At 44.1% G+C, this 26,725-nt stretch overlaps 1 protein-coding gene across 4 annotated transcripts in view; it reads right to left on the bottom strand.

Annotated features, from left to right (window-relative positions):
* The window catches only part of LOC138510246 (zinc-regulated GTPase metalloprotein activator 1A-like), a 1,057,423-nt gene that overhangs the window by 665,206 nt on the left and 365,492 nt on the right, over positions 1 to 26,725 (bottom strand). For all 4 annotated transcript variants that reach the window (XM_069625760.1, XM_069625761.1, XM_069625762.1 and 1 more), the window contains one exon: positions 25,959 to 26,050. In XM_069625760.1, the coding sequence (XP_069481861.1) occupies positions 25,959 to 26,050 (92 nt within the window). The remainder of the gene's footprint in view (positions 1 to 25,958; positions 26,051 to 26,725) is intronic.

The raw sequence follows: 26,725 nt of genomic DNA, 5'->3' as shown, positions 1-26,725 counted from the left end.
GCGAACCTCAGGTACTTTCCGTGCTTCTGATGTATCGGCACATGAAAGTAAGCATCCTGAAGGTCCAATGACAAAAAACAATCCTGGAGTCGAAGGGCCTGAAGGATCTGTGAAAGAGTTCCCATTTTGAACTTGTCCTTCCTAAGGAACTGGTTCAAGCATCTCAAGTCTAAGATGGGTTGCACTTCTTGGGTATAAGAAAATAAGGAGAGTACCAACCTTGGTTCCTCTGTGCTACAGGTACCAATTCTATTGAACCTTTCTCCAATAGGGATAGAATCTCCTGTTGGAGCAATGAATCTGGCACAAAGGTTGATCTTGCTCTTGGGGGGAGGCAATCTGGAGGTCTTTTTAGGAATGGGAGGTAGTAACCGTCTGCCACGGTTTGTAGCACCCATGCATCCGACGTGATGATTCGCCAACTCCGGATATGGTAAGACGGTCTCCCCCTCACAGAGATTTGTGGGTGAAGGAGTCATTTTGCTGTTCCACCTGCAGCTGAGTGTAACTCTGCGGGTGTTGAACAGGGAGTCCTTCCTCCTCTACCTCTTCCACGACAGGGTCTTCTTTGACCTCTTTGTGAAAACTGGCCTCTTCCTCTAAATATGGAGGAATAGAAACAAAAAGAACGACCCCTCCATCCTTGACCTGTAAATTGAGGTTGTCTTATTGCCGCCCCTAAAGATTTTGCTGCAGCCTTAGAAGCTTGCAGCTTTTCCAGACTGTTATCAGCCTTTTTATGAAACAGAGAAGTACCGTCAAGTGGCATGTCTAGCAGACGTACCTGGACATCTGCCAGAAAGCCAGATATTCTTAGCCAAGACATGCGTCTAAATACTGTGCTGGCAGCCATGGCTCTACTGACCAAGTCCACTGTATCCAAACAGATTATAAGGATTGCTTCATGGCATCTTTGCCATCTTGCATCAGGCTTAAACAGCCTTCTCTCTCTTCTCCGTCCGGTATATGTCCTGCAGTCAGAGCAGCCACACCCCAAAGGGTATGTGTGTATTTTGCTAATGCACTGGTAGCATTGGTAGATTTTAGTGCCATACTTCCTGCAATAAATACTCTTTTACCCAAAGAGCCAAACCTCCGATCTTCTTTATCTTCCGGAGCAGAAGGATAGGCTGCAGCTTTTGAAGAAGCTGTTTCTGCTTGAACTTCTAAGCTTTCTGGCGTTGGGTGCCTGTTCAGAAATTGATGGAAGCAGTCTTTTATTTTTTTGTTAATAAATTATTAACAGATGGAACAGAATCTGGCTTTAGCCAGTTCTCCATCACTCTTACTCTCAAGGCTGCATGAAATGGCAATACAGCTACTCTAACTGGCCCACTGTCTAGGATATCAGTGAGGTCATCAGTCTCCACAGTAGCTGCAGGTCTGGACCATCCCAGATATTCAGCTACTTTACCAATTAATGCCCTTTAGGAGGGATCAGTATAACCAGATACTTCAGGATTACCAAATCCTGTCTCTGGTGATGTTTCCCAGCTACTGGTTTCCTTTAATGTCTCCACAAGATTCTGCATCTTGGATTCATCTGAAATTAATTCCTCTGGAACATTTGGTGTTCCATATTCATACCCAAAAGGGAGCTGATCATCTTCCTCCTCATCATCTTCAAAGATTGAACCCATTTGCCTAAAGAAATCAGGTTTAGAAATGGGTTGGAAGAATTTAGGATCATCAGGTATAGACTTTACTGCCTTCGAGATCGAAGAATGATCTGACGAAGCTGAAGGTGTCGAAGGTTTCAATGACTTATTGGAAACTGTCAATGAATGCGTCGGCAATTTATGTTGCTTCATAAACTCTATCACATGCCCCAAGGGCCCAGGCGATGAACATAAATGTTTCGATACCTTAGAAGGTTTCGATGCCGTTAGTGAATGTTTCGAGGTAACAGACGCAGGCTCTTGTGTGTCGTGTAAGATTCCTTCGACTTATGTTGAGGAATCTCTCTTCACAGGCTCTGAGGCGCGCAAGAAGGGGTCTCACGAGACTCCCTACTGGTCTTGATAGACGCTGAGGGGTGGCCACCTTTGTCGGACTCCTTTAGAGGAACACTCAGAGGAGCGTGCTTTTAAAAAAAAATTAAAGACCCCTTAAAAATGTAACAAATAACCTTGGGTAGCAAAATAAAAGAGACTGGAAACAAATACCCTGGGAAGAAGGGGAAAGGCCCCACGAACTCAGAATGGGAGAGTGGAGAGAACACTGCATAGAGAAGTAAAACGTGTTGAGATAAAAGAGTCAAGTGAGCAAGATAAAATGATAGACAATTCAATAACAAGAAGCCAGGAGAGGGTACCTCTTAAGTTGGATAAAGTCACAACCAACCTGAGAAAGCTTGAGTTTAAAGTCTGTAAGAGATATACAACCAAGCATAAAACAGAGTATCTCCCGGAAAACAACAGAACTCTAAAGAGACAAGAGTATTTTTGAAGAGGCACAGGAGCTCATGAAGTCAAGGGCAAGAAGATGTCAAGAAATATTGTGTAAATTCTATGGCAAAAGTACCAGAAGACAAGACCAGGAGAAGCGATATTTTCTCTTGGCATAATTTTGAGTTAGAATATTGGTGGCAAGGTTAGGTAGAACCAGACTTGGACAGAGGACATTTATGTTTTGTAAACTTCCTGACTACAAATGAGCTCCTTTAGCTTCTTTAGCTAGGCAGGGCAATCCCTTTAGTGATAGTGAAAGATAGGTATTTTTCTCTTAGTTTAAAAAAAAGAATCCTTATAATGTCCACCATTTGTCTGGCTCATTCTTGCAACTGGGCACAGTGTCCAAAAGGGTCCAGAATCCACCCGGTCTCCTAGTAAAATATTTGAGTCCTATCAAATGAAGTTGTGTATTCTCTGGGAGTCTCAACTGGGTAAGCCAGTCAATGGGGAGACTCAACAGCTCAAGGATTGGGATGTTGTATAACTTACTGTGGGAAAAATAAGAGATTAATTAGGTTTCGACCCACACAAATTAGGCAAAGGTTTGGGATGCTGTAGGTATGCAGTAGGGAACCATTGCCTAAATGGAGGAATGCTGGATTGGGATAATATCTTGCGAGAAGGAAGAACTTCTCCTGGGCCTTGTCCGAGGGGAAGCCTGCAGCAGACTTCACCTGAAGTGGACTTTTTTCTCTGACACAAGTGAAGCAGAGACCAGTGAAGACTGATAGTGAAGTCACAGACGCTGACTGGTGAAGATTACCTGAGGCTGCGAGAGTCCATGCTGGTTCCGTGCTTGAAAATAATGATCTAAAAGAAAGCATATAAAATGCCCCAATGTGGTTAGAGATATGTCCAAGAATCCTTTATCAGTAATTCCACTGAAGGGGATAGAATCAAGTGGGGGAATTATTGTAAATTGAACCATGTGTGTTTTCACAGGTGTACTCAAAACTGAGGCTATGAACCGATGCACAGCTCTCCATAGCCCGAGAAAGTATAAACCAAGACTTATTAAGGCCTACTCATTTAACAAGAGACATATTAGGATGAAAGGGAGCTTAGCTGGGCAACTTAATTCCCAAAAAATGATGCAAATTTGAATCATCATTCAAACTTCGCTAAAGCGCAGAAAGGGTAGGTCCCTGCACTAGATGGGCCCTATTTGTGAAGTGAAGTAGGAGGGATACTTATTACACTGATAGAAAATCATAAAATGACATATTACAGTGTAGATGAGCCCAATATTCTGTGGGTTCTAAATGGATAGCAGTGTTCCTGAACCCATGCCTGTAGATGTTGATGCAATCTACCATTGCTTGTATTTCACTTAGATGCAGGCCTCCAGATAAGCGGTGTACTAGGCCTTTTTACGTATTAATATCTTGTAAATACGACTCGTTTTGTCTTTCTATGCATACCATTTACGCACCAGTTGAGAGCCTGCAATGAAAAGGGCAAGTGACTTGATGGAAACCAGAACACCTCTTGATTCCTATTTGCATGGATGGAATTGCAAGCCATGTAGGAGCAGTTCAGACTTTTTCCTCTGGGCTGCACGCACTGAGCCTGTCAGAAACACCACACAGTGAGAGGAGGAATGGTTTCTTTCTGTTCAACTTCTGCTGTATTTTGGGTCTGTAGATACTCATGGAAATGTGGCATTTCATAATGCATACATATTTATTTTCCTAGCATTTTAGGATCATAGCAGTAATAAGATGGAAAACTTAATACAGCTGGGAAGTATTCTTTTAACAAACAAATTATAGTTTGTAGTGAACGCTTGCTTGCATTGCATCAAAATAATTTTCAGAGTTCCTGTGTTGTGTGCATTCATCATCAATGATGACAATGATGTGTTATTCATATAGGGTTTTCGCCAAAGCGCGTACATAGAACACATTTACACACAATTATCACCCAACCAAAGTGGATACTCATTTATCGACCTCAGAAGGCTGAAAGAGAGTTGGCCTTGCTGGTATTCAAAACTGCGACCAGCAGATCTCTTGGATATCGTAGCGAGCGCTCAGCCTGCTGCGATATCTTACTAGTGCATGATGATCTGTGTGGTGTGTTCATACATATTAATGTGTGAAAGACGGTTTTTCACAAATTTAATTACTTTATTGAAGACAGACATCTTTGCTACACTTTTCTAGTCATTTTCAAGTTTTGAAATGTTCTGGATCCCTTTTCGCATACTATTTACACTCTTGCTAAAACAAATAATGTTTACTCTTATAATTTAATTTACACTCTTATAATTTAATTTAGTCTCGAATTCTTAAAACAGTGTGTACATTACTGTCACCTTAAAACCTTATCTGGGGAACAGATGAGTATGCAATGTCTAGTTTAAAGTTCAATTAAACCTTAACATGCAATCAATGTTGCAAATGGTACTATAAATGGTCAGCAGCTTCATGGCCCTTGCTCCAGGGTGAGTGGTTCCCATTACAGCAATCATAGCAGTCACAACATCTTTCAAATTTACACTTAAAACATTAAAAACCTGACTCTGCGGTGAGAGCAAGCACTGTAACAAAACAAAAACGAAATGGTTACATTTGCAATGAAACGGAAACTCACTCACTTTAGTGGTAATCCACATAGGTATTTAACTGTTTTATGTAATGTTTCATACAGGGTTCTTTTAACTTTTAAGCAGTGTGATTGTTATTACCTCAGTCGATAGTTTAGTGAAACCAAGCACCTCCCCCCAGTCTTTTGAATATTTTGCATGATCTCTTTCTCGTATAAGTGATCCATTCTAGTGCAACAAAGTTCCAAACTCTGGATAGCCATTCAGCAAATTGCTGTGGATCCTTAGATTTCCACCTCTGTGCAATTTCTAACAATGCTGGCAATTGCAAAATAACAAAGGTTATACATTTTTGTTTCGAGCTAAGTCGCATGTTAGGGTCAAGAATCAGCAATATGTTTGACCTCATAGGGCTAGGTTTTAAAATACCAAATATTTGCTTCATATATGTATACATTTATGCCCAGTATCCTGCCAAAACCGGACAGTGCCAACAAACATGCCCCCAGTCCCCGGGCGCCCCACATGGTCTCCAGCATTGATCCGAAATAGATGTTTTGATCTTGTGCAAACGAGCCGGAGTATAATGCCATTGGGTTAGCAGTTTATACCAAAATTCCCTCATTTGGATAGAGCGGGTAAGTTTGGGAAGATCTTTCCATAGACCATCCCATTCTTTTCCCGCAATCTGTAAACCCAGCGTTATTTGCCATTGTGTTCTGTAATGTGAGGGGGTGCTGGGGGAGTCTCATTTATTATTTTATATATGTTTGATATTAGAGCCTTATTCCCTGGATTTGTGGTGACAGATTTTTCAAAGGAGGTCAGCTCCCTAATTGCTGCCTGTTTAAGTGGAGGGTGAGGGGGGGCAGAATCCAATGTTGGACTTGAAAGTATTGAAAGCGCTCTGATTCGTTCAATCCCAGTTCAAGTTTACACTGGGTAAAAGGCTTAGGATCCTTACGTGAGAACATATCCCAGAGTTTATACAACCTGCTTGTTTCTATTTAAGAAATGCCCGAAGATCAAGGGCCAGTAAAAAATTAGGGTTAAAGAATAGTTGTGTGCATGGTGAGGAAAATGTCGTAAGTATGTATTTTTTGGCTGCTAAATCCCAAACATTCTCTACTAGGCTCGTAATCTTACTACTGTGAACATTGGGGAGACAATCTCCTTTGGAAAGCCATAAGATTTCACCTAACTGTGGTCCACCTACAGCCCGTTCCATCCGCACCCAACGCTTCACTACATCTACACCCCACCAATCTTTTACTATTCGGAGTCGAGGTGCATAATAGAATTTTTAGAAGCTAGGAAGACCCAAACCTCCTTTATTAGCAGGAGTGGTTAGAACTTCATACGCTACCCTAGGGGTTTGTTATGCCATACAAATGCAGAGATCGTCCTACGTAGCTTTATCAAGAAAGGAGCCGGTACTAGGATTGGGATGGCTTGATAAAAATAGAGCGCCTTAGGAAGGATGGTCATTTTTATCACATTAATTCAGGAGATCATTAATGGGCCCAATTTCTCTAATTGGTTCATAATAGTCTTCAACAAGGGAGGCTAATTGGCCTCATATACTCTCATCACCTGCTGCGTCCCACAGGGGTCTTGCAACTCTCTGATGCTTTTCTGATTAGCTTGGGCGTGCTAGTGGCAAACTATGCTGATGACACCCAAGTCATCATCAAACTCTCAGAAATATGGAACACTATCTACAAGGCCATCCATGTTTGGATGGCCGTAAACTCCCTAGTCTTAAACACAAGTAAAACTGTGCTGCTCATTGTTGCCTCTAGCCAAAAGCTGAGATCTCTACCAGTTGAGTATGCAAACTTTCAAATCATGGATACGTCTATTGTAGTGAAAATAAAAGTAAAAACCCTCGGCATGGTCCTGGATCCCGAACTCTCCATGTGTCAACATGTGGCCTCCGTTAGATCCTCCTGTGGTCTGATAAATAAACTTCTACATAACATCCAACCTTTCCTCACACAAGAGAACTTGGCGACTTTAGCCTCAGTTCTCATAAACACCCGTTTCGACTATTGTAAAAGCTTGCTTAGTGGATACTCTGTTATGGCTGCGCTTCAGGTCACCCAGAATGGTGCAGTACGGACTGTTGCCGGCCTGACTAGGCGATCTCATATTACTGCTGCCAGAAGGGGTTTACACTGGTTACCAGTGAAACATTGCATCACCCACAAAATCTTAACATTAACACATAAATGTGTGGTGAATGCTGCCCCTTAACATCTCAAAGCGCGCCTCCAGCGATATGTCCCGAATCGCCCACTGAGATCACAACACCATTTTAGAGGTGTAAGCTGGTGAAGGCAGGTGGGCGTAGTTTTAATGCCCAAGGTCCCTGCGCATGGAACGCGCTACCACTTAGTATCAGAGCTGTTGATAAAACCCACAAACTTTAAGAAAGCTCTGAAAACCTTCCTTTTCAACATGTCACGTGATTAGTACTTTCTTCTATCTTGGTGATGTCTTCCTTGACTTCTGAGCTTCGTTTCTTGGCTTTCTCAGCACATTGTCCTGGATTTATTTCGTTTTTGGTCATGTGTCTCTTTGTTTTTTACGTGCCCTAAGGCCTGTGGGCTTGTGGCACGATGGAATAAAAATACAAAATAAATAAATAAATAAATATAATCCAGCCAGATGAGGGGTTATAACAAGTCCCAAAAGCTTAATTTGATTTTGTGCCCTGCTAAATAGAGTTTGGGCTTGCAACGAGAGTTTTGTTCGGGGACATTGATAGATTTAAAATACCCGACTTAGAAAGATACATTTTTAAGCCTGCTACCGAGCCATATTTCTCCAATTCACGTTCTACTGCCGGTAGTGTTGTAGTCGGTTCGGATATAGCTAACAACATGTCGTCTGTAAACGCCATGATTTTGTGCACCATTCATCCAAATTTTATACCTTGGATATCTTCCGTTTGTTGAACCCTTACTGTCACACATCAGGGTTTGAGTGACCGCGCACCTCTTCACCACGCCAGGTGAAACAAACCACCAAGGTACCTACCAAAGTTGTGACGCTTTGCCACAATATCCAACGTTTCTCAGCCCCTTACTTCTCTCGGTGGCGGTTACCCTGGAGGTTGGGCTCAACAACATCAAAGGTATCGACAATCTAGCCTTTGCCTACAACTCCCAGGAAACCTACTTTTGCGTGTAGTTCCGACTATTCGGAACGTGAGCTCTGACGACTTACGGCGCTCCGCCTCCTGAGTATATTAGGCACTGCAGCGGTAAGGACGCTGCTTCTGATTAAAGTTGCAACCGGCATCCGAAGTTTCGTCTTCTGTGCCTTCCAGCCTTCCCGTGTACCAATTCCTGAGAGTTCTCAAACACTTTTGACTTCCTGTGTACCAGACCCTTGCCTGCTCTACGGTTTGCTTGTTTCCTGATTCTGTACTGTTTTCTGCCTACCTGTGTACCAGACTTTTGCCTGTCCTACGGATTGCTTTCTTCCTGATTCTGTACCGTCATTAGTCCGCTTGTGTATCGGATCTCGCTGCCTGTTTACTGGATTGCCTTCCTTCTGTCCTGATTTACCTACCACCGCCTTCAACTGGTTTTCCTCACCTTCCCAGCTGACTTCAAGTACTGGGTACTGTTCAATTCCAGTGTTCTTTTGTGGATTTCGACTCCATTCCGAGGTTTTGGATTTGCTCCCTTAAGTGCACGAAAGGACGCTTTGCTTATTAAACATAAAAACTCTTTTTCTGAAAGTGCATACAGGGACGCCTTGCTGAATAGTGTGCACCTACCCGTATCTAGTGCGCCCCTCGTGCCGCCCGGGTATAGCTTCCCTACTAACCCTCCTGTTTATTGTTTTGTACCTCCGTTGTTCTAGTTTAGGTTATTTCAAATCCTGTCCAAATCCTTCTGGTAAGACTTCTTTCATTTTATTTATTGATTCCTATCTGAATCTATTAATTTCTTACCCGAATCCTCAAAATAGAAGTTAATCTATTTTCTGTACTTACAGATGAAATTCCATTTCTGTTCCTTTTTGATGATAAGGGGAGTGGGTGACCCAGGTACTTTCAGCTTCTGAGAGGCTTTTCTCTTTTGATGATCTTAGCTTTTTCCAAATATTTACCAATTGTCCTTTTCTTTTTAGCTGGGTCCATGGCGGTGTGTTCTCCCCGCTCTTTTGGGTGATCAGTCTCTCAGTCTGGATTTCAGTGCAGCTGAGGGTCATATCATCAAAAAGAGCTTATTCCCTCAACAGAGAGGAGGCTCAGGTGGAGGCTCCATCTCGAGCTCTTCAATCAACATCCGGTACTTCCTTCCTGGTCGCTTGCCTGAACCACTCGCCGGCCGGTGAGTAACATTACTAAGAAAGGATCTAGACTGATGGCGTATAATAATTGTGACAAAGGCCATCCTTGTTTCGTCCCTTTTTGAAGAGCGGGGAGGAGAAAGTTGTCTGTTAATCAGTAGATGGGCTATCAGAGACTTATAGTTTACTTTGATTCTCACTATAAACTAAGTTCCGAAGCCCATCTTGGTCATAACCGGAAAGAGAAATGACCACTCAACCCGGTCAAAAGCCTTTTCGACGTCAACTGGGAGCAAGATCGCAGGAATATTTTTTCCCACTTTTTCTAAAATATGACAGGTGTGCCTGATATTATCATAAGTCTGTAGTTTTTTTTAAAATAAAATCCGACTGAATAGGCTGTATGATTATGGGCAGTAAAGCTAACCGGATAGCCACTATTTTAGAGTAGATTTTAGCATTGATATTTATAGGTGCAATGGGGCGGTAGGATCCACATCTTTCAGGGTCCTTGCCAGGCTTCGAAATCATGGTGGGTGAAATACAGCCCGACTTCGTAAATGAATTATAAAAGGTGCACTAGCCTCGGTATTAATGCTTGCCAAAATATCTTATAGAAAAGGGCCGGAAAACCGTCTGGACTTGGGGATTTCTCAGGAGGAAGCAAATTTATAACCCTTATTACTTCCTCTGAGGTGATATCTTTCTCAAGACACTCCCGATCTATCGCTCGGATCCGGGGAGGGTAACTGCTTCTAATACGACACCTGAGATTGTTCATCTAGACATTCTGAGTTATACAAATTTGAATAAAAAGTATGAAATTGCGTGATGATTTGCAATGATCGATTGAATAGTTTGCCATGCTATTCTTTGGCATAGTTGTCTGGCTAATAGGCAATCTGCCCTATTACCCATGACATAATAGAGTTGTCGAAGATACAGAAGAGATTTCTCTGCTCTTTTTGTTTGAAGTAAATTCAACTTACCCTTTACTGTTCTATAAGCTTTTTGAACTACTGGGCCTGTGTTTGTTTCCATTTCCCACATTATTTGTGGAAGTTCTGACTCCAATTCTATTTCCAATGCCATATTTTGTTTCCGACTGTAAGCAGCCGCTATATAAAGAAACTGTGTATAGTTGCTTTAAATGCGTCCCAAGTTGTATTTACCGAAGTATCTTGTATTTGATTTACTTCAAATAACTCCTCTATCCTGCTATCAATTTCCCCCCTTATTTCCGAGTCCTGCAGTATCTCAAACAGAAATCGCCAGAACCACACCCTCTGGGTAGCTCCTACGATATCTATATCTGTGATCAGAGGTGCATGATCCGAAAGTGTGATTGGCTGACAAGAGATTTGGGTGACCCTGCTGAGAAGAGTTTTTGAAAACCAAGTGTAATCAATACAGGAAAAGGAGCAGGGTACATGTGAATAATAAGTGTATCCTTTGTTTCCCCCATTAGTGCAGGCCATATATCCACCAGTGTTAAAGTTTGCACATTTTTGTTTTAATGTTTTTAAGGGTACCAGGTGCGTTGATCGGGTTGCCGTACTCCGATCTCGCAGGGGATCCCAAGCTATATTGAAATCCCCTAGCATAATTATTTCTCCCTCACTGAAGGCTTCCAACTGTATCATAACTAATTTTTTTAAAAACCTTCATGGCCTGTATTGGGAGTGTAGATTGAAGCACCATTAGTCTTTTTGGGCCTATTCCCAGAGTTGCGAAAACATATCGTCCCTCTTTATGAATTTTTGTCTCCAGCACCTTACATTGGGGTTCTTATTTCAATGCCAATAATACCCCCACGACCTTGCCCACAGCATTTGCCTGAAGCACCACCGGGTATCGCTGAATGCAAAGTTTATATCTATCTGTTAGAGAAATATGCGTCTCCTGCAGCGCGACCAAGTCCAGTTGGTGTCGTCCCAATAGAGCTTCAAGCTTCCTTCGTTTCGCCTGTGTGTTCAGGCCCCTAATATTCAATGTTAAACATTTAAACTGTCCCAGTTTTTTAGAAACAATATTAAACCCGTAAATCTAGTGTGTACTGCCATTCCTAAGGTTATCATCAGCATAAACTAGAGGTGTACCGTTATAGTACATTTACTATTCGGCCGAATACAGAATAGTTGCAAAAGTATTCAGCCAGAACCGAATAGTAAACCGAATAGTAGTTTACTACTAGAATTGTGTCAATAGATGCATAACAAACCAAAACTGTTGGCTTTGCCATTGCTTGTTTTTTTTTAATGTGTTTATTTTAAATAGGCAGGTTATAACATACAAAGCTTAATCATTCGCGACATGATGCATAGTACAGCAAAGTACGATTCCTTTCCCGTTCCCTCCCCCAGTCTCAAGTTCCTTCGCCATTGCTTGTTTTAACGGGACTTGCATAGTGTGTATAAATAGATCATAGCTGTAAGTAAGCTATAGAAGGGGAGTTTTATTATGGCTTGCTTTCATTGCCTAACGAGAAATTCGGTAGAGAACTGGGGCTGCGTGGCAGTTTTCAATCGAAAACTGCAGGCTTTATTATATACAACAAAAATTACCAAATCAAATCGTGCTTTTGGGAACCACATGGTCAGGTGTGGAGGGAACATCCAATTGCACATTTCAAAAGAGGAACCGGGAGATGTTTGGAGGGAGTGCTGGATATTTTAAATTGGAGAAAGACAAGCGGAATTTAAGAACTATTAATGTTTCCCACACAAAGGGTAAGTTGGCATGTTTGTCCTTAGAGAAACATATGCAGCATTACAGCCTAATAGCATGTTTGTCAGGGTGGTATATATAGATCCGGGTACTGAGGTAACACTCCTTTCCACGGAAAATGCACCCCCGTCGCAGGAAATTGATTATGTTTGTTTATTTTATTTGTATAGCGCTCCAGACCCAGGGGTAGAAGGGCGCTTAAGAATACGGTTACAGCGTTGAGAAGTATCTTTGTGTTGCATACTTCGTGCATACTTATAATACATACATATATATACATTTATCAATATACAGTTACAATATACATACAGTACATGAGCCAGTTACCGTGCAGGGGGTGTGAGGTCTGGTGTTAGTGGGGCTACTCTTTGTTTAGGAGCCAGCTGATGACCTGCTTCCTGAAGATCTGGAAGGACTTGATAGTTTTAATGTTGAAAGGTAGGGTGTTCCAGAGTTAGGGGGCAAGTACTGTGAAGCCTGCCCCTCCAGCTCTTATTAGGTGGAATCTGGGCACTGTCAAACAGAGTGTTGGAGGATCTGGTGGATCTGGTAGCAGGTTTCATGGTGAATCTGTTAGCTAGGTATGGTGGTGCTAGGTAATTGAGGGACTTGTACGTGAGGCAGATGGTTTTTAGGGACTTATTCGCAATGGAAAGTAGTTTATAGCAAATGGACTTGGGTTTTCCCTTTGGAGAATGGTTTAGTATTGGTCTTAAAAAGCACTTGTCTGCCCTCAGGGAGGGGCTTTATTTTATTGCATGTTGTGAAGGAGGAGAGCACAATATACAGTGAGTTTTGCTGCCACTTTGTCCCGTCAATGGCTACTCCCGGCTCTCCTGGCTGCCTGGAATCTATTTGTACAATCTATTGTTCGCGTCTGAACGGCTAATGCTGCCGGGGTGTTTGAAGAATTTGAGACCTGCTATGGCAAATACCAGGCTCCAGATGTGAGGCCATGCAGCCCCCTCCCTCCACAGCCTCAATCTCCTTATGAAACCGCCCAGTGCCAGGGCCCAACAATGCCACCACTCAGCATCGGCCGCCTTGATTAAGAATGGGCAGCGGGCTGTGGCCATTTACGTGCAAATCCCGAGCATTGTCGAGAAGGCAGCTTTGAAACGCTCAATTTGTTTAGGACTGCTCTGGTGGTTCAGCGTGCAGGCTGTGGTCCGCCATGGAGGTTTTCTCAAGCCGGGGTGTTTCCAGAAAGCACTAAGCCTCTAATATGCTGATGTCCCGAGGGGAGGCCCGGGGTGCCAGCCCAAACTGCGCCGTACAGCATATGGCAGCCCGCAAGCCACACAGGGCCATTAATCACCGGAACAGCACCACTTTTGTAGTAATATGCAGTACCTTACCCGCAAGAAGGCAGACAACATCATGTCACGACAAATTCAAAATATCTCAACTTGTACCCATTTAATTTCAATGGTGTGAAGGAAACACTTAAAATGAACATTGCAATGTCCATATATTAGCAGAACTAGCCCGCAAGGTCGCTCCGTGGCTGTCCCCTGTGAGCGGATGACTTGACTAATGTCCTTCTTCCTAAAGGCTTTAGCCTTTGGGCGTGCAGGCGCTGTAATGCATATTGATCCCGTACACTACCTGAGGTGCAGAATTTCGCATGCTAGTCCAGCGAGACTGACTGCAGCGCTGTCCTGGTTGAGCCCTGGTGCACGCTTTCGCTTTGTCACTTGCACCATTTGCAGGACAGCGAGGAACAAGATGAAATTCTGTACAATCTGCTGCTTGTTAACACCGAGGGCCGGGCGCAGGAGAGGAGATCAGTTGTCTCAGCTAAGCAGTGCAGGCAGTGCCCTGTTCAAGTAGAAATGCCACGTAGAGCGACCTCTGACCGCACAACACCAGGAAGCTGTAGCATATGTTATGCATACGTCAAGCCTTGCTGATGTATCTCCCTTTGAAATGGACGCCTCTCAGTGCCACGTGTTTTGATTAGCTGCAACATAAGCAGCAGGCTCCTGATTGACACAAGGACAGCATGTCGAGGCGAAAAAGCCCATCTGCAGTGATAGGAAACTAGGGGTGCATGTAACTTCGGCTTTGAGTTAGCATTCAGTTAGGCATTCTGCCGAAGCCGAATACCTAATTTTGAGCTGGAATTCGGCCGAATACTTACTCGAAGCCGAATTTCGGTACACCCCTAGCATAAACTATGCATTCCCAGCCCTACTACCCCTCTGATCCAGCCTCCCCCTAACCCCAACTTTTCCACTATAGTTCCCAGGAAAAGTCCCCTGGTGTGAGCCACGGTACCCAACATAATCCGGGGCACCAAACCCCAGCCGTGAGTCAACTGTATTCCCAGGGCAACATGCAGGGTAACCTAGTACCCCCATCTGTTACCTGCAGAGATGAGATCCAAGATGTTGTGCTCTGTCTCTTCCTCCAAATTTGACCCTGTTGTAAAGCTTGTTACCAACGCTGCTTGGCAATTCGATTAAGATTCCTTATTCTGGTGGTTTACGGATAGGTCCTGTAAGGCAGGCTTCCAGTCCTCTTGTGAAAGCGGTTTCTGTTTCCTCCCACGACGTGAAGAGATCGACCATTCACAGGGCTTAAATTGTTGAGTCTCAGGTGCAGCTGGCCCTTCCAGTTCCTCTTCTTCAATTTGTAACAAGGCTATGCCTGTCTAACGGGAGGTAATCCTATGTTACCTACCATCTAGCGAGAAAACCAATCCAAAGGGAAAGGTCCACTTATATTTGATTCCTCGAACCTGAAGCGTTCTGACGACCAGTTGCATCTCATGCCTTTTTGAAAGAGTAATCTGGGAGAGATCCTGGTAGAGTTGGATAGCCATCCCATTGTAGGTGATCGAAGATTGCTCACAGGCCTTCCTTAAGATCTGCTCCTTTTGCGAGTATGAAGAACATGCTGCTAGGATATCACGTGGGCTAGGACCCGGGTCATTCCTTTTCGGGCCAGTTCTATGTAGGCAATCCAAGGAAATTGTTGAAGTCTCTTCTGCCGGAATCAAGTCTGCAAAGATATGAATTACTACGTCCTTCAATACAGAGTCCAGCACCAATTCCGGTAGATTTGTTATCCGGATATTAGAGCGTCAAGATCTATTCTCTAGATCCTCACTCAATTCGAGGTTACGTGTCACTGGCTAGCTCTTCAAGTTCGATATCGGATTGTTTTTTCTTCTGAGTTCATGGATTGCCCATTCATTAGCATCAGTCCGCTCCCCAAGGGTGGCTAGGTCTTTGCTAAAGTCAGATAAAGATTGCCTTATTTCTGTAGGGTATGAAGTGAACTGCGTTTGGAATAAGGCTGAAAACTTGTTCTGGAATTGCTGGAAATTGACGCAAAATCTTCCTTCGATGCAGCCATCACTATAGCTGGAGTACTAGTGTCTTCACTAGAGAAAGCTAACCCGGTTTCCACTGCAGTTACTGTTGCCTGAGCCGGTGACCCCCAAAGCTTTTGGAGCAGATTCTGTTTATTATTATTTTGAGTGACCCTGGTGCACCGTGGCAGGGTACGTTTCTTTTTTCCCCTCAGCATATGACGGTTTAGTTGCAAGAAATAGCGCGCTTATCGTTGGAGATTGCCGTTGTACAGGATTGAAGGATGTCGAGGCAATATATGGAAGAAACTAGGATGATGTCAGAGTCGCCCCCAGTCCAAGATACAAGTACCCTTGCTTGATGAACTTTTGCCGGCCTGCGTGCCAGTTTCTTTGCAGAGGTACCAAAGTATTGTTCTAAAAGATTAGTGAATATGGCCAACCCAAATCCTCTGCTAGCCCCAGGATTCAGGCGGTGTTGAGCTGTTACTGGCCTCTGTCCCTCCGGATGTACTTTATATTCATTTCAGTGTTATGTGAGATAAATCATCTTTGATTATACTTTTCCCACCACCTGCACCGTTCAACTTCCACTTGAGAGGGCTTACATGTGGGGCATATTGAGTGCTGCCGGCAAGGGCTGGGGCTGAAAGTAAGTGTTGCATTTACTGCCTTGTAGAGTTTATGAGTGTGCACACTTTAAAAGGCTTGCAAACAGAGATTTCCTGAGCCCCAATGTCCATAAGCCTTACTATGCTGCCTTGCATTGATGGTCGTAAAGATCCGGACTTGCCTGATTCACAGCGTCTGCCTGCAGCGATACGTCACACTCCACCCGGGATGCCTTTTATCTCGCTGCTTGTGCCATAATCTCGAACCGTGATCGCCACTTCTCTGCCCCACTGTATTAAGGTGGTTAGGAATTATCAATCTGCTAAACCTCCTTTATTGTGCCTGGAGGGAGAGGGCCACTCCTCTGTTCTTGCATGGAATTGAGTGGAGAATGCTGCACTCACGTCCGCAGGGTGCGGCAGCCATCTTGGAACCCCTTGTATGGCCTTATAGACCGAGGGAGGGGTTATCGAGGGACAGTGACCCTCCACCTATGGCCCGAGGTAAAGCTGAGGGACATAAATTGGGGAAGGGTCATTATCCCAAGCGATAATGAACCCTCCAGGGGTCTATAGGGCTTTTAGCACATGGTGGTAGCAACAATACATGTTTCGGAATTTTGGTGGAGAAGTAAAAAAAATGTACTTCAAGAGTGAGTAAAGTAAATACACAAACTGAGTTAGTAAATTAAATGTGGTTTTATTGTGTAGTATTTACAGAACTGGGCTGTCTTCATAAATTGAGCCTTTTAATAGCAAATTAGTTGAACTGGAGCAGGTTTTACATCTGCATGCCCTAGGTGTACTCTAAAAATAAATGGGTTCTCTATAAAACCAATGTTTTAGCTTTCCGTTTCGTGTTTGTTGCAGCCAAATAAAAGGCCCACCCAGAGAGGAAGTGGCTTGTTGAAAAGAACCTTTCCTGGAAATTGCATTGTTGTTTCCCTGTCTGCTTTTGAAAACAGAATGGTCAGAATGCAGTCAATAACAGTAGTTATTGACTGCACTCAAAACATTCTGATTCACTAAGAGGAGGTCAATGACAATCGCCATGTGCCAATAAGGCTGTATTCTTATGGAAATGGACAATGTGTCAGCAGTACCATCTATCAATCCCTTTGAGAGGCTTGAGGGAATACAAGGCCCTAAATCATGCCAACTTGGAAAAGGACAGATTGGACAAACATATTGATTGAACAAACACATTTCATTACAATGTTAATGTTAATGTTAAAGGACATTTGTACTGCGCACTATCACCACCGGAGTGGTCCCCTGGTGCTCTGGCGGCTCTGAAAGAGGAGGGGAGGTTGAGTTAGTGGGAGGAGGCAGCAAAAGTGCAAGAGAGCAGTGATGTGCTGTTGGCGGCCTTAGCCAGGTGGGTCCGTTGGCTGGGCCTGAGGTGTTTGTGGCCAGTAGTCGTCGTGTAATGTTGTGCAAGACTATGTGTGTTTTTGTTTTGTTATTGCAATGTAGTGAAGTTTGTGCGGTTTGTTGTGCTGTAGATGTTGGTTGTGTTTGGTTTGGAGTTTGAGAGGTGTATGCAGAAAGGGAAATCGTTAGTAGGGTTGATTAGTTTGCGTCTCTACCCTGAATTCAGGCGCTCGGCTTGCGCAGTCTCCCCTGGTGCGGCTCTGTCCTGATCTGGGTCTGACTGGCATACAAGGTTCCTAACTCCTCTGGCCCCCACCTCTAACATGCTCTCTCATAGCTCTCCTCTTCCTCCATTCATACTCCTGTGGCCAGTGCACCTGCCAATGTCAACCTCTCAGGTAGAGTGGTGATTGCCAATATGTCGACAATTCAACACCACTGTGGTACCTGGCGGTAACTAAGGGATGGGCAAAAGTGTTGGTGGGATTGTCTGGGGGGGTTGGCTCAGTCTTGGTGCGTGCCGCCTGTGTTACAGTCTATCCGGCGTCACCCATCCAGGTGCCATGGGAGCTACCCTCTCGGTTCGGGGATGTCTGTGTCCTTTCCGGATTAGTCATCCTTTTTCCGGTTTCGGTTTCCAGATTTAGCCTGTGGTGTTGAAGAGCCAGGTTTTTAGTGATTTCCTGAATTTTAGGTGATCTTCAGTGTTTCTTATTTCTTTTGGGATGTTGTTCCAGGTTTTTGGGGCTAAGTGGTAGAAGGAGGTGCCTCCAAGTTTTTTCATAAGGTACGGTTTGAGTTCCAGGCGGATTTCGTTGCTTGATCGGAGGGGTCTTGTTGGTTTGTAGACTGTTATTTTCTTTTGTAGGAATTCTGCTCCTTGTCCGCTGATTGCTCTGTGCGTTATGCACATTGTTTTGAAGGTGATGCAATGTTTTACTGGGAGCCAGTGTAGTGTTTTCAGGGCTGGAGTGATGTGGTCTCTTCTGGATAGTTTGAGGAGTAGAAGGAATGGAATGTTTAAAGGTAACACATAAATGGGTTTTAAAGGGTTGGGTTGAAAGGAAAAATATTGATGATAGAGACACTTATTTTTCAAAGGAAACTCATTCAGTTTTATATTACAGGCGGGGAGAAAGAGAACCCTATGTATACCCAGAGAATTGGCGGCACTCAAACCTATGAGCAGAGAGAAGGGTCAAGGGACCTAACCAGATGCCCATACACAAATGTGTCTGCTGTGCAGTTTTGACAGTGGACAAACTCCTGTGAAAACTCCCATATCGTTGAATGGACTAAGTGGCCTATGCAGTGAAAGTCCCAGGAACTTGCTGCAAAGCATGCCTAAAAAGAGGACAAATACGGCCGGACAGACGATCTATGGAGTCAATCAACCAAGATGATTTGTGTGGAAGAAATACACAATGAATAAAGAAGAGAGGGAAAATCAACGTGTAAAAATACTAATGGGGAACCAGGAAATGTTATGGGATGGGAGCGATAGAACAAATGTGGAGTATAAGCCACACGTGAATAAAGTGTGACAGACGGGCTGATGGGTTACCTCAAAGCGTGACCTTCTTTCAAATTCTCATAGTAGCTGTAAAATTATCTGAGGCATATAGTTAGTTTAAAGTTAACTGGGTAATAGAGGTGGGATTTAGATAAAAGTGAACAAAGGTATTCTTTAGGGACACATACATGTTTAGAATAGGAGAATATAATGTGTTAGTAATGACATTGTAGAAATGTTGTAGGATACCTCCCATATTACAATAAATTATATCACAGAAAAGGGTGATTAGGTGATTATATTTTTATAATATAAAAAGATAAAAAAAAAAAAACATAACATTTGTACGTTCAATTACAAATTACAAATGCATATGTCATCCATCATAAAAGTAAGAATAATGACACTTAACAACAAAATACATTTGTTTTTGATATCTGAACACCATGATTACAAGCTATTTCCTTAAACTGTCTAAAGTATAAAACAGAGCACATACAAGCGAAATATCTTCTGGGATTAGCCAATATGATGGCAATTGGAGTTTGACGTATCTAGCAGATAAAAGAAGCTAGTGGTCAGATCCACAGGGTGAAGCCCGTTGGGAAAGGGAGCCGATGTTTGGCTCGCCCCCTCTTCCCACCCTCCCCCCACACCAGCACCAGGATTGCCTCCAGGCACCCTCTGCCGCAGCGGGCTGAAACCACACTCCTCTATATTCGCTCTGGCTTCCCCCCGCAGGGTGAACCCCACAGGGAAAGGGTGCGGGTGCTTGGCTTGCGCAGGGTGTTCATCGCCCCCAGGTGGAGGGCAGGGCTGCATATTAAAGCCTGTGGGGTTGTGCTGTGGAACCAGCATTTAACAGGGAAACAGAATATGAAAAGCCCAACAAGGTTAGGGGTTATGCTCTGGGGCGGCATTCAACACATATTGCTCACTGTCCACCAAGCTTATTAACCGCCACTCTTATACCGTGCCTGCCGAGACTGTCAAACCCTAAGCGAGCAAGTGGCCTCCCATCTGGTCATGCCACTCATTGTGCCTGCCCATGTGGCGCCGAAAAGGAAGATACGGACAGTCAAGCACAAAATGTTAACAGCGCTCTCCCTATCAGATACAGATGCTGGCGGCGATATGACAAGACCACGCAGCCCCACTAGATGTAGGCATACACCCTCATCAAAAACAAATCTTCAGTACCAGCCTGATGCCTGGGGGAGAAAAGGCATTGACAGCAGGGAAAATGATAATTCACACACTAGCGTCCCTTACAGCAGCAGTGCAATTAACCACAGCCCGGAACACAGGGGTACAGACAATCCTGCAGTCAGTGACTTTTCAGGCAGATCAACTCCAGAGGGTCTGCCCAGTGCTGGAGGACGCTCTAAGCTCTGAAGATGGCATACGAAATTATAAGTTCATCACCACAACCACCATATTCCCTAAGGGTTTCTCTTCATGCAAGGACACGGTGACAAGTATCAACTTTGACATTACCCAAAATAAAACTGTCAATGATGAAGGTAAACCAGTCACTGAGATCATAGAACAGGGTCAAGTAACCAGCTCGCTAACAAAGTGGCCACAGGGAAACGCATTACAAGAGATTCCACAGATGAGGAGACTATCACCCCACAGAGAGCACAATTAGAACTCATAATGCTGCCATAATACTCCTCACTGATGAGGCTCAACGAGGCCAAAACATGTTTGGGAAGCTTGTGGTCTCATGCAGAGGGTAATGTGACCTAGCAGTTTGGGCTGGCCTGCTCCTTTTGGGGGGTGGGGGCACTCATCAGCTATGGCCCCTGGCAGACTCATCTCATCAATGGAAAGCAAGGTTAAAGAGGGTGCAGAAGATAAATCTTTTGAAAACAATGGCATCAGTCCCTTTGGCAACGGGCCAGTTCTAACCAGGAAGGCGCAGGTCACATGTTTTGAGAACGTCACTAGTGCCCTATACCCTTGTACCCAATCTGGGATGCCCACCTCACATATCTTCGATCAAGCCGCTGAGGGAGCATCAGTGGCACATGGATGTAAATGTAATCTTGTCCTCGCCGAATTAGCAGACCTAAAGAAGCTGTGTCTGGCACTCCTCGAGGTGCAAAGAAAAGGGGGAGCCATCTGCCGGAATGGATGACATCACAGGGGCTTCACAACTCTTGGAGGAGAGCGATCACCACAATCCAGTGGCCCGCCCAAATCTGACCAGCACTAACCATGCAACTTGGGTGAACGCTGACCCCAACAGTACTCTGGCCGACAAAGGGCCCCAGGCTCCAAATCTCCCAGGCACCCCTCCCAAAATTCAAGTCCATTGATGCACGCTGTGCAATTACCACATCCTGGGTATTGACATGAGATGCCATCCACCACAAAACAGCAGGACTGAAATCAGAGCCCACCCCTACTATAATAATGATTATCCCCGGACATCAGGCCATACCATTCATTGCCTTTAGGCGCCCATGTAATGCCACTAGGGACAAGGTCCTGGGGTACCAATAATGGAAGAAGGGAGTCCGCACGCCTGGCTAATTCGAACAGAACTTACTTGAGCCATGGGCTTGCTGACATTAAGATGGGTTTCAAAGCCACAACTTTTGTTTTTATCATTTCGTGGACGGATGCGTTGTCATTTTTTTTGTTGCAGTTGTGTATGTGCTACTTTGTACTTTTATAGCCTCATGGCCAAAATAAAGTTATTGACTGACAAATATTTTATTATCATTATTATTCTTTTTTAAGTGTTGCGGGTATAACATAGCAGCCGTGAATATACAAAACTGAAGGACCCCAATACCATCGTTTTTCAGCCTGCCATGACATTATAGATGGTGTAAGAACAAATGCAAATCAGAAATGGTTGCACCCCAAGATGGGGAGACCAGCCCATACTGCTAGGTCGCATCACTTCTGCACGGACCACAAGAAACACCTGACAGATTTCAGCCTAATTGGGCATCTCTCTCGGTGAGGTGCATCTTGGGTCTCTAGGAACAGCTGGCTTGGGACCCATGTCTGGGTATAACGTCCCTATCGAGGTGACATTTGCAAAACTAAAGTTTGATGACTGGAAGGTTTTTAATTTAATCATAGCCTCTGGCATTGCTCAGCCTTTGTCCCGAACGGCTGGATGATGCCCAATAAAGGCCCAAACATGTCTGGGGATTCTCGTGGTCTCGTGCAGAAGGGATGTGAACTGGCAGTTCGAGCTGAACTGTGCCCTTTGAGGCGGGTGCAAGTCTGATTTGTATATGGTCTTGAATTTTTCAGTAATGGAATGACAGGATGAAAAAAATATAATCTGGAGGGTTGCACAGAGCAATTATCAGCACTGAAGATGAATTCACAACCTTCCTGCCATCAGTCTTTGGTGGGGAATGTGCAACAGCTTATGAATCTGGCGAGGATCCTTTGCTGACTAAGTTTCTGAAGGGGTGGTGTGGTCTATTCAAATGTGTAGTCTTATTTACATAACGCACAAACAGTTGTGAATCATGAGTCAAAGGAAATATATGCTAAACATGCATGATGTGCATCCAGAAAAGTAATATACCTTTATTGCTCTGAAAGTGAGCAGAGGTGGTCCTTGCAAATCAGGGAGCTTTGTCTGGCAGACAACCTTCTAAGATCTTTAGTTTCTATGGTAGTGCACTGGCGTTCATTGTGCCTGGTTAGATTTGTCTGAGCTTTGAGCATTCCCAACCTTTCCTGTATACACCCTGATGTTAGGCACGACATTCCAGTTTGAGATTGGCTCCTTCTCCAACTTCTGACTAATACTTGGCACCCGATCCCAGGGGAATCTGGGGCCTAGGGAACTAGGATCATACAAATGTGGATGACCTGTGGTTTGAGAGATGCTAGCTTTGTTGGCACCTTGAACAAAGAGAAGCGTGCCAGTTTAGGTAAAGCATAGTAAAGCCGCATAAAGACACCTTGCCTCCACTCAGATGTTTGCAAGTCCTGATGGAAGCTACATGAAGAACATTCTCCTGATGAAACATGGCCGCTAGAACCAATGCCTTCTGTGGGACAGGACAGGAGCGAGAGAGAGAAAACAGTTTAAGATGGAAAGGGAACACAGGTGAATTCTCCAACATCTTTAGCAACCACACTGGTAGAGAGAGATACAGAAAGGGGAGATGTACAGGCTAACCAAAACCAGTCTCTCTCGTAGCTTGCACAACAAAAGAGGTGATGGCTGGAAGGTTTAGAATTAATCTTAACCTCTGGCATTGCTCTGGGCAACCCTCCAGACCATCGTTCTTCGCCTGCCAAGCCATTACAAAAGGGGAAATATCATATGCAAATCAGGCTTTGCCCCCACCCCCCAAAAGGAGCAGGCCAGCCCAAACTGCTAGGTCACATTACCCTCTGCATGTGACCACAAGCTTCCCAAACATGTTTTGGCCTCGTTGAGCCTCATCAGTGAGGAGTAGCTTGGGTCTCTAGGCCCAGCAGGCACATTTTGTATGGGCCAACATAGCTTGGACACTTACATCTCTCTTTAATGTCATGAGGCCTCCCTCCTCTAGAGCACAACTGGCTAATTCCTTCATATTTGTAACTTTGGCTAACCTGAATCAAATGTGTCTGACTGGGCATTTGCAGAAACAACTACTTCGTTTTTATACACATTTCAAAAGCTTGGGGTGTAATGTAACCATTTGAGACAGTCCCTCATGGGGTACAATGTATCTATATAAGACAGAGGCAGAGAGAAAAAGAGAGGAAAAGGGAGAGAAGGGGAGCGAGAGAAAAAGACAGAGGGAGAGAGAGAGAGAGAGAGAGAGAGAGAGAGAGAAAGCGAAGGAGAAAGAGAAGAAGAAAGAGATGGCTTTAGGAGCTAGACAAATGGGACCTGTCTGCAAATGGGCAGGGGTAGAAATTCAGAGAAACAGGTTGTTTTGCCCTGCAAGGTCTACTCCCTCTTTCCCTGACTGACTCCTCTCTAAGATCTCCAACCACCTTACACTACACACACACAACCCCCACGCACCCTCACACAGACTGGTACCAAAGGCCTAGCAGTTAGCACACCAACACTAACTGAGCCACTACTAAGCTCTCTTACTTAGGCCTGTCGCACTCTCCCACATCAGCGGCTAACCAAACCCAAAGTGCTGTAGTCTATCAGAACTTGAGCTTTTCCCTATGGATAACATGCTTGCAAGTATTTTCCGCCAAACCCATAGAAAGCAGATTGGCACTCGGGAACTGAGTAATTCCAACCTGCACCCATGAACAACACAGGTTTTCCATCTGCTGCCCCCACTGTCCCACTAATAAACCCCACTCCCCTTTTATCTTACAGAGCCAAGCGCAACAAGACCACTTACATTAATGCAATCAAATATTTAAAAAGACAGGCCTGTGGAGGTTAGGGGAGAAGTATAAGGAGCCAGGAATGAGATCCAGACACACAGGACTCATGGTTTTTGTTTGGTTGCAAACGTTTATTAAAACAAAAGGGTGTTGGAAAATCCCTCACTAACCCTGTCCTTTGTCAAGATGTCCAAAGCAAAAATATGCTGTGTCTGAAATCCTATCCTGTCCCTCCCACTCTAAAACTAACTCTAAGGTGCAAAGGGTATTGTCCTTGGTTTTCAAAGTGCACAAATCCAACACAAAGGGATACATCCAACCCAAAAGTTCCAAGTGGACAACATTCACAGTTCCAGGGAAAGGCTCCCTTCCGATATGAGTTAAGCAAACCGTTTATAGCATGGTTCACAAATGTGTCAATCGCTTCACAGGCTTCACTTTGCGTCTCTAGCGTTACTTTCATAAAACGGCACACACTTTCAGGTAACCCGTCCATCTTCCCTAGGTTTACCGGGTACTTTAAGTGTCTCACATTTCTCCGCTTCGGCATATGTCCTGTTAGCCGCTCTGCCTTCAAACCTGGCCATCTTTACTGGGTCCGGTTCCTGCTGTCTTGCAGTCTCAGGCGGCGGGCTTTCTGCATTCCAGCTTCTCTTTCAACGGTCTGGATTCACCTTCACAACGCTTCCCACAGAGTGCTTTCTCTCAACGTTCTGACCGGTGTCAGCACAGGTCGTGGCACAACACAGCCTCTGCAGCTCTCACGCCAGTCTTTCAGCTGTGGCAGATTTACGTTTCCCGGCATGACTGAACAACTTATGAAGACTAGGCTGCTGTGTTTGTTTCCCGGTCTTAGTAGTCTTCATTGCTCCGCCCCTCTTTCTCGTCAGTTGTTACCATGCTGATCCTTGCGTGATGTTGGGGAATACTTGAAGTATATCTAGCAAGTGGTGGAGAGAGAGTGTTACAATATGAGGGAAAGTCCCTAAAAGGGAAGGAGGGGTATGTGACTTTCTCCAATGATGTTGTGTCATCCCCTTGAGGGTCACCTCCCCAGATGTGGTTCCTCCTCATTTAGCCACCCCCAGGACCAGGATCAAGATCAGATAGTGGCTGCTGTACCCTAGCCACATGGGGAGAGGCTATCCGAGGGCAAGGAGTGATGACATCATTAGATTCATCACAGTAGGCAGAAATACTGGCTGCCTGGCTCAAACAATTCCATAATAATAGTAATATAATGGTTTAATACAACCCGCCATGCCACCTTTAAGCACTTTAATAACAGGTATTCATTCAAGAGTCAGCCCTGTAAGTGCAGCAACAGTCGTATAAATACTTAATTTACTAGGGCCAAACTATCCCCTTCCCACCCTCATGGGGCCCTCTTTGAGCAACTGAGTTATTATGGCATATATACAGGAACATATTTTTATTTCTCTGCCTTTTCCAATGCATTCACACTATTTAGAATCAGGATGTTTACTTTTGTTCAATTTCCTTGATTCCATTATAAGGTGTACTATGACTTCACATATTCTGCAATTCATGTTTGTCTGTTTTGACTATTTCAAATATTGTAAAGATTATTTTGTGATACAACAGCATTACATTTAATAAAAACTAAAGAGCCACCTAAGAACCTAGATCCTGAAGGGACATTAATGAAACACTAAATCAAACAAAATGTGAAGTTACCTTTATGGCTATCATGGCCTGGAAAACGTAGTGTGATTTAAACTAAGTTAGTATGCCTCTTCTTAATAAGTACCTGGATCTGCTAAGCCAGTAGTTTCAAGCAATATGTAGTCAAACTTCCCTTTCTTCTGCATCAAGTTTTCAATTGCCTTCAGACCATTGTCTCTGGGGAAAGAAAGTAAAACAAAGTTATATTCTTCCAAAGCACACACCAATAATGCAGAACAAATTATTATGGGGCTCTATGCAGCAATTGTGAGGAGAAAAATGACATAAGGATCTGTGGAAAACAGGTAAATGTATGTGGGGCAGAAATAGTTGGGTTTAAACTTTAGGAATTTTTCTAATTCTACACGTAAGAAATAAAACTCATACGAGATTACCTACAATCCCACATCCACCACTCATGTGCAAACATAAGCAAATTTAGTTTGTGGACCGATTCAAGCCTTAACTGGTGCTTGTAAATTCATTCTCTCTGGTACCATTCTGTGGGCATCTAGCTCTAAATCTCAGAAGAATCTCAGGTAATACTGTTTTCCCTTCAAATGGCTTAACAGACAGCTTTCTGGATGACCCAATTCTTGTCCCACACTTTTGGATTAGAGTAATTTGTGATGTTCATTTAAGGCGGCCATTCGGCTGGGACACCAATAATCATCTAAGTCCTATGAGTCCTAATCGTGATCTGTTTGATTTCACATGTTTGTGACAACATTTGTTTTACATTGTTTTTATTGGCATTTTAAATTTTGAATAATAACTGTCCCCTTCCCAACCGACCTGCCTTCTCCCCTGTCCCGCATCCCCCCCGTCCCCAACCCTGGATCGCTGTATCAT

The sequence above is a fragment of the Ambystoma mexicanum genome, chromosome 6p (assembly GCF_040938575.1).
Source record: "Ambystoma mexicanum isolate Mex_15411 chromosome 6p, UKY_AmexF1_1, whole genome shotgun sequence".
NCBI lineage: Eukaryota > Metazoa > Chordata > Amphibia > Caudata > Ambystomatidae > Ambystoma > Ambystoma mexicanum.
This window is presented reverse-complemented; position numbering and strand designations above follow the sequence as displayed.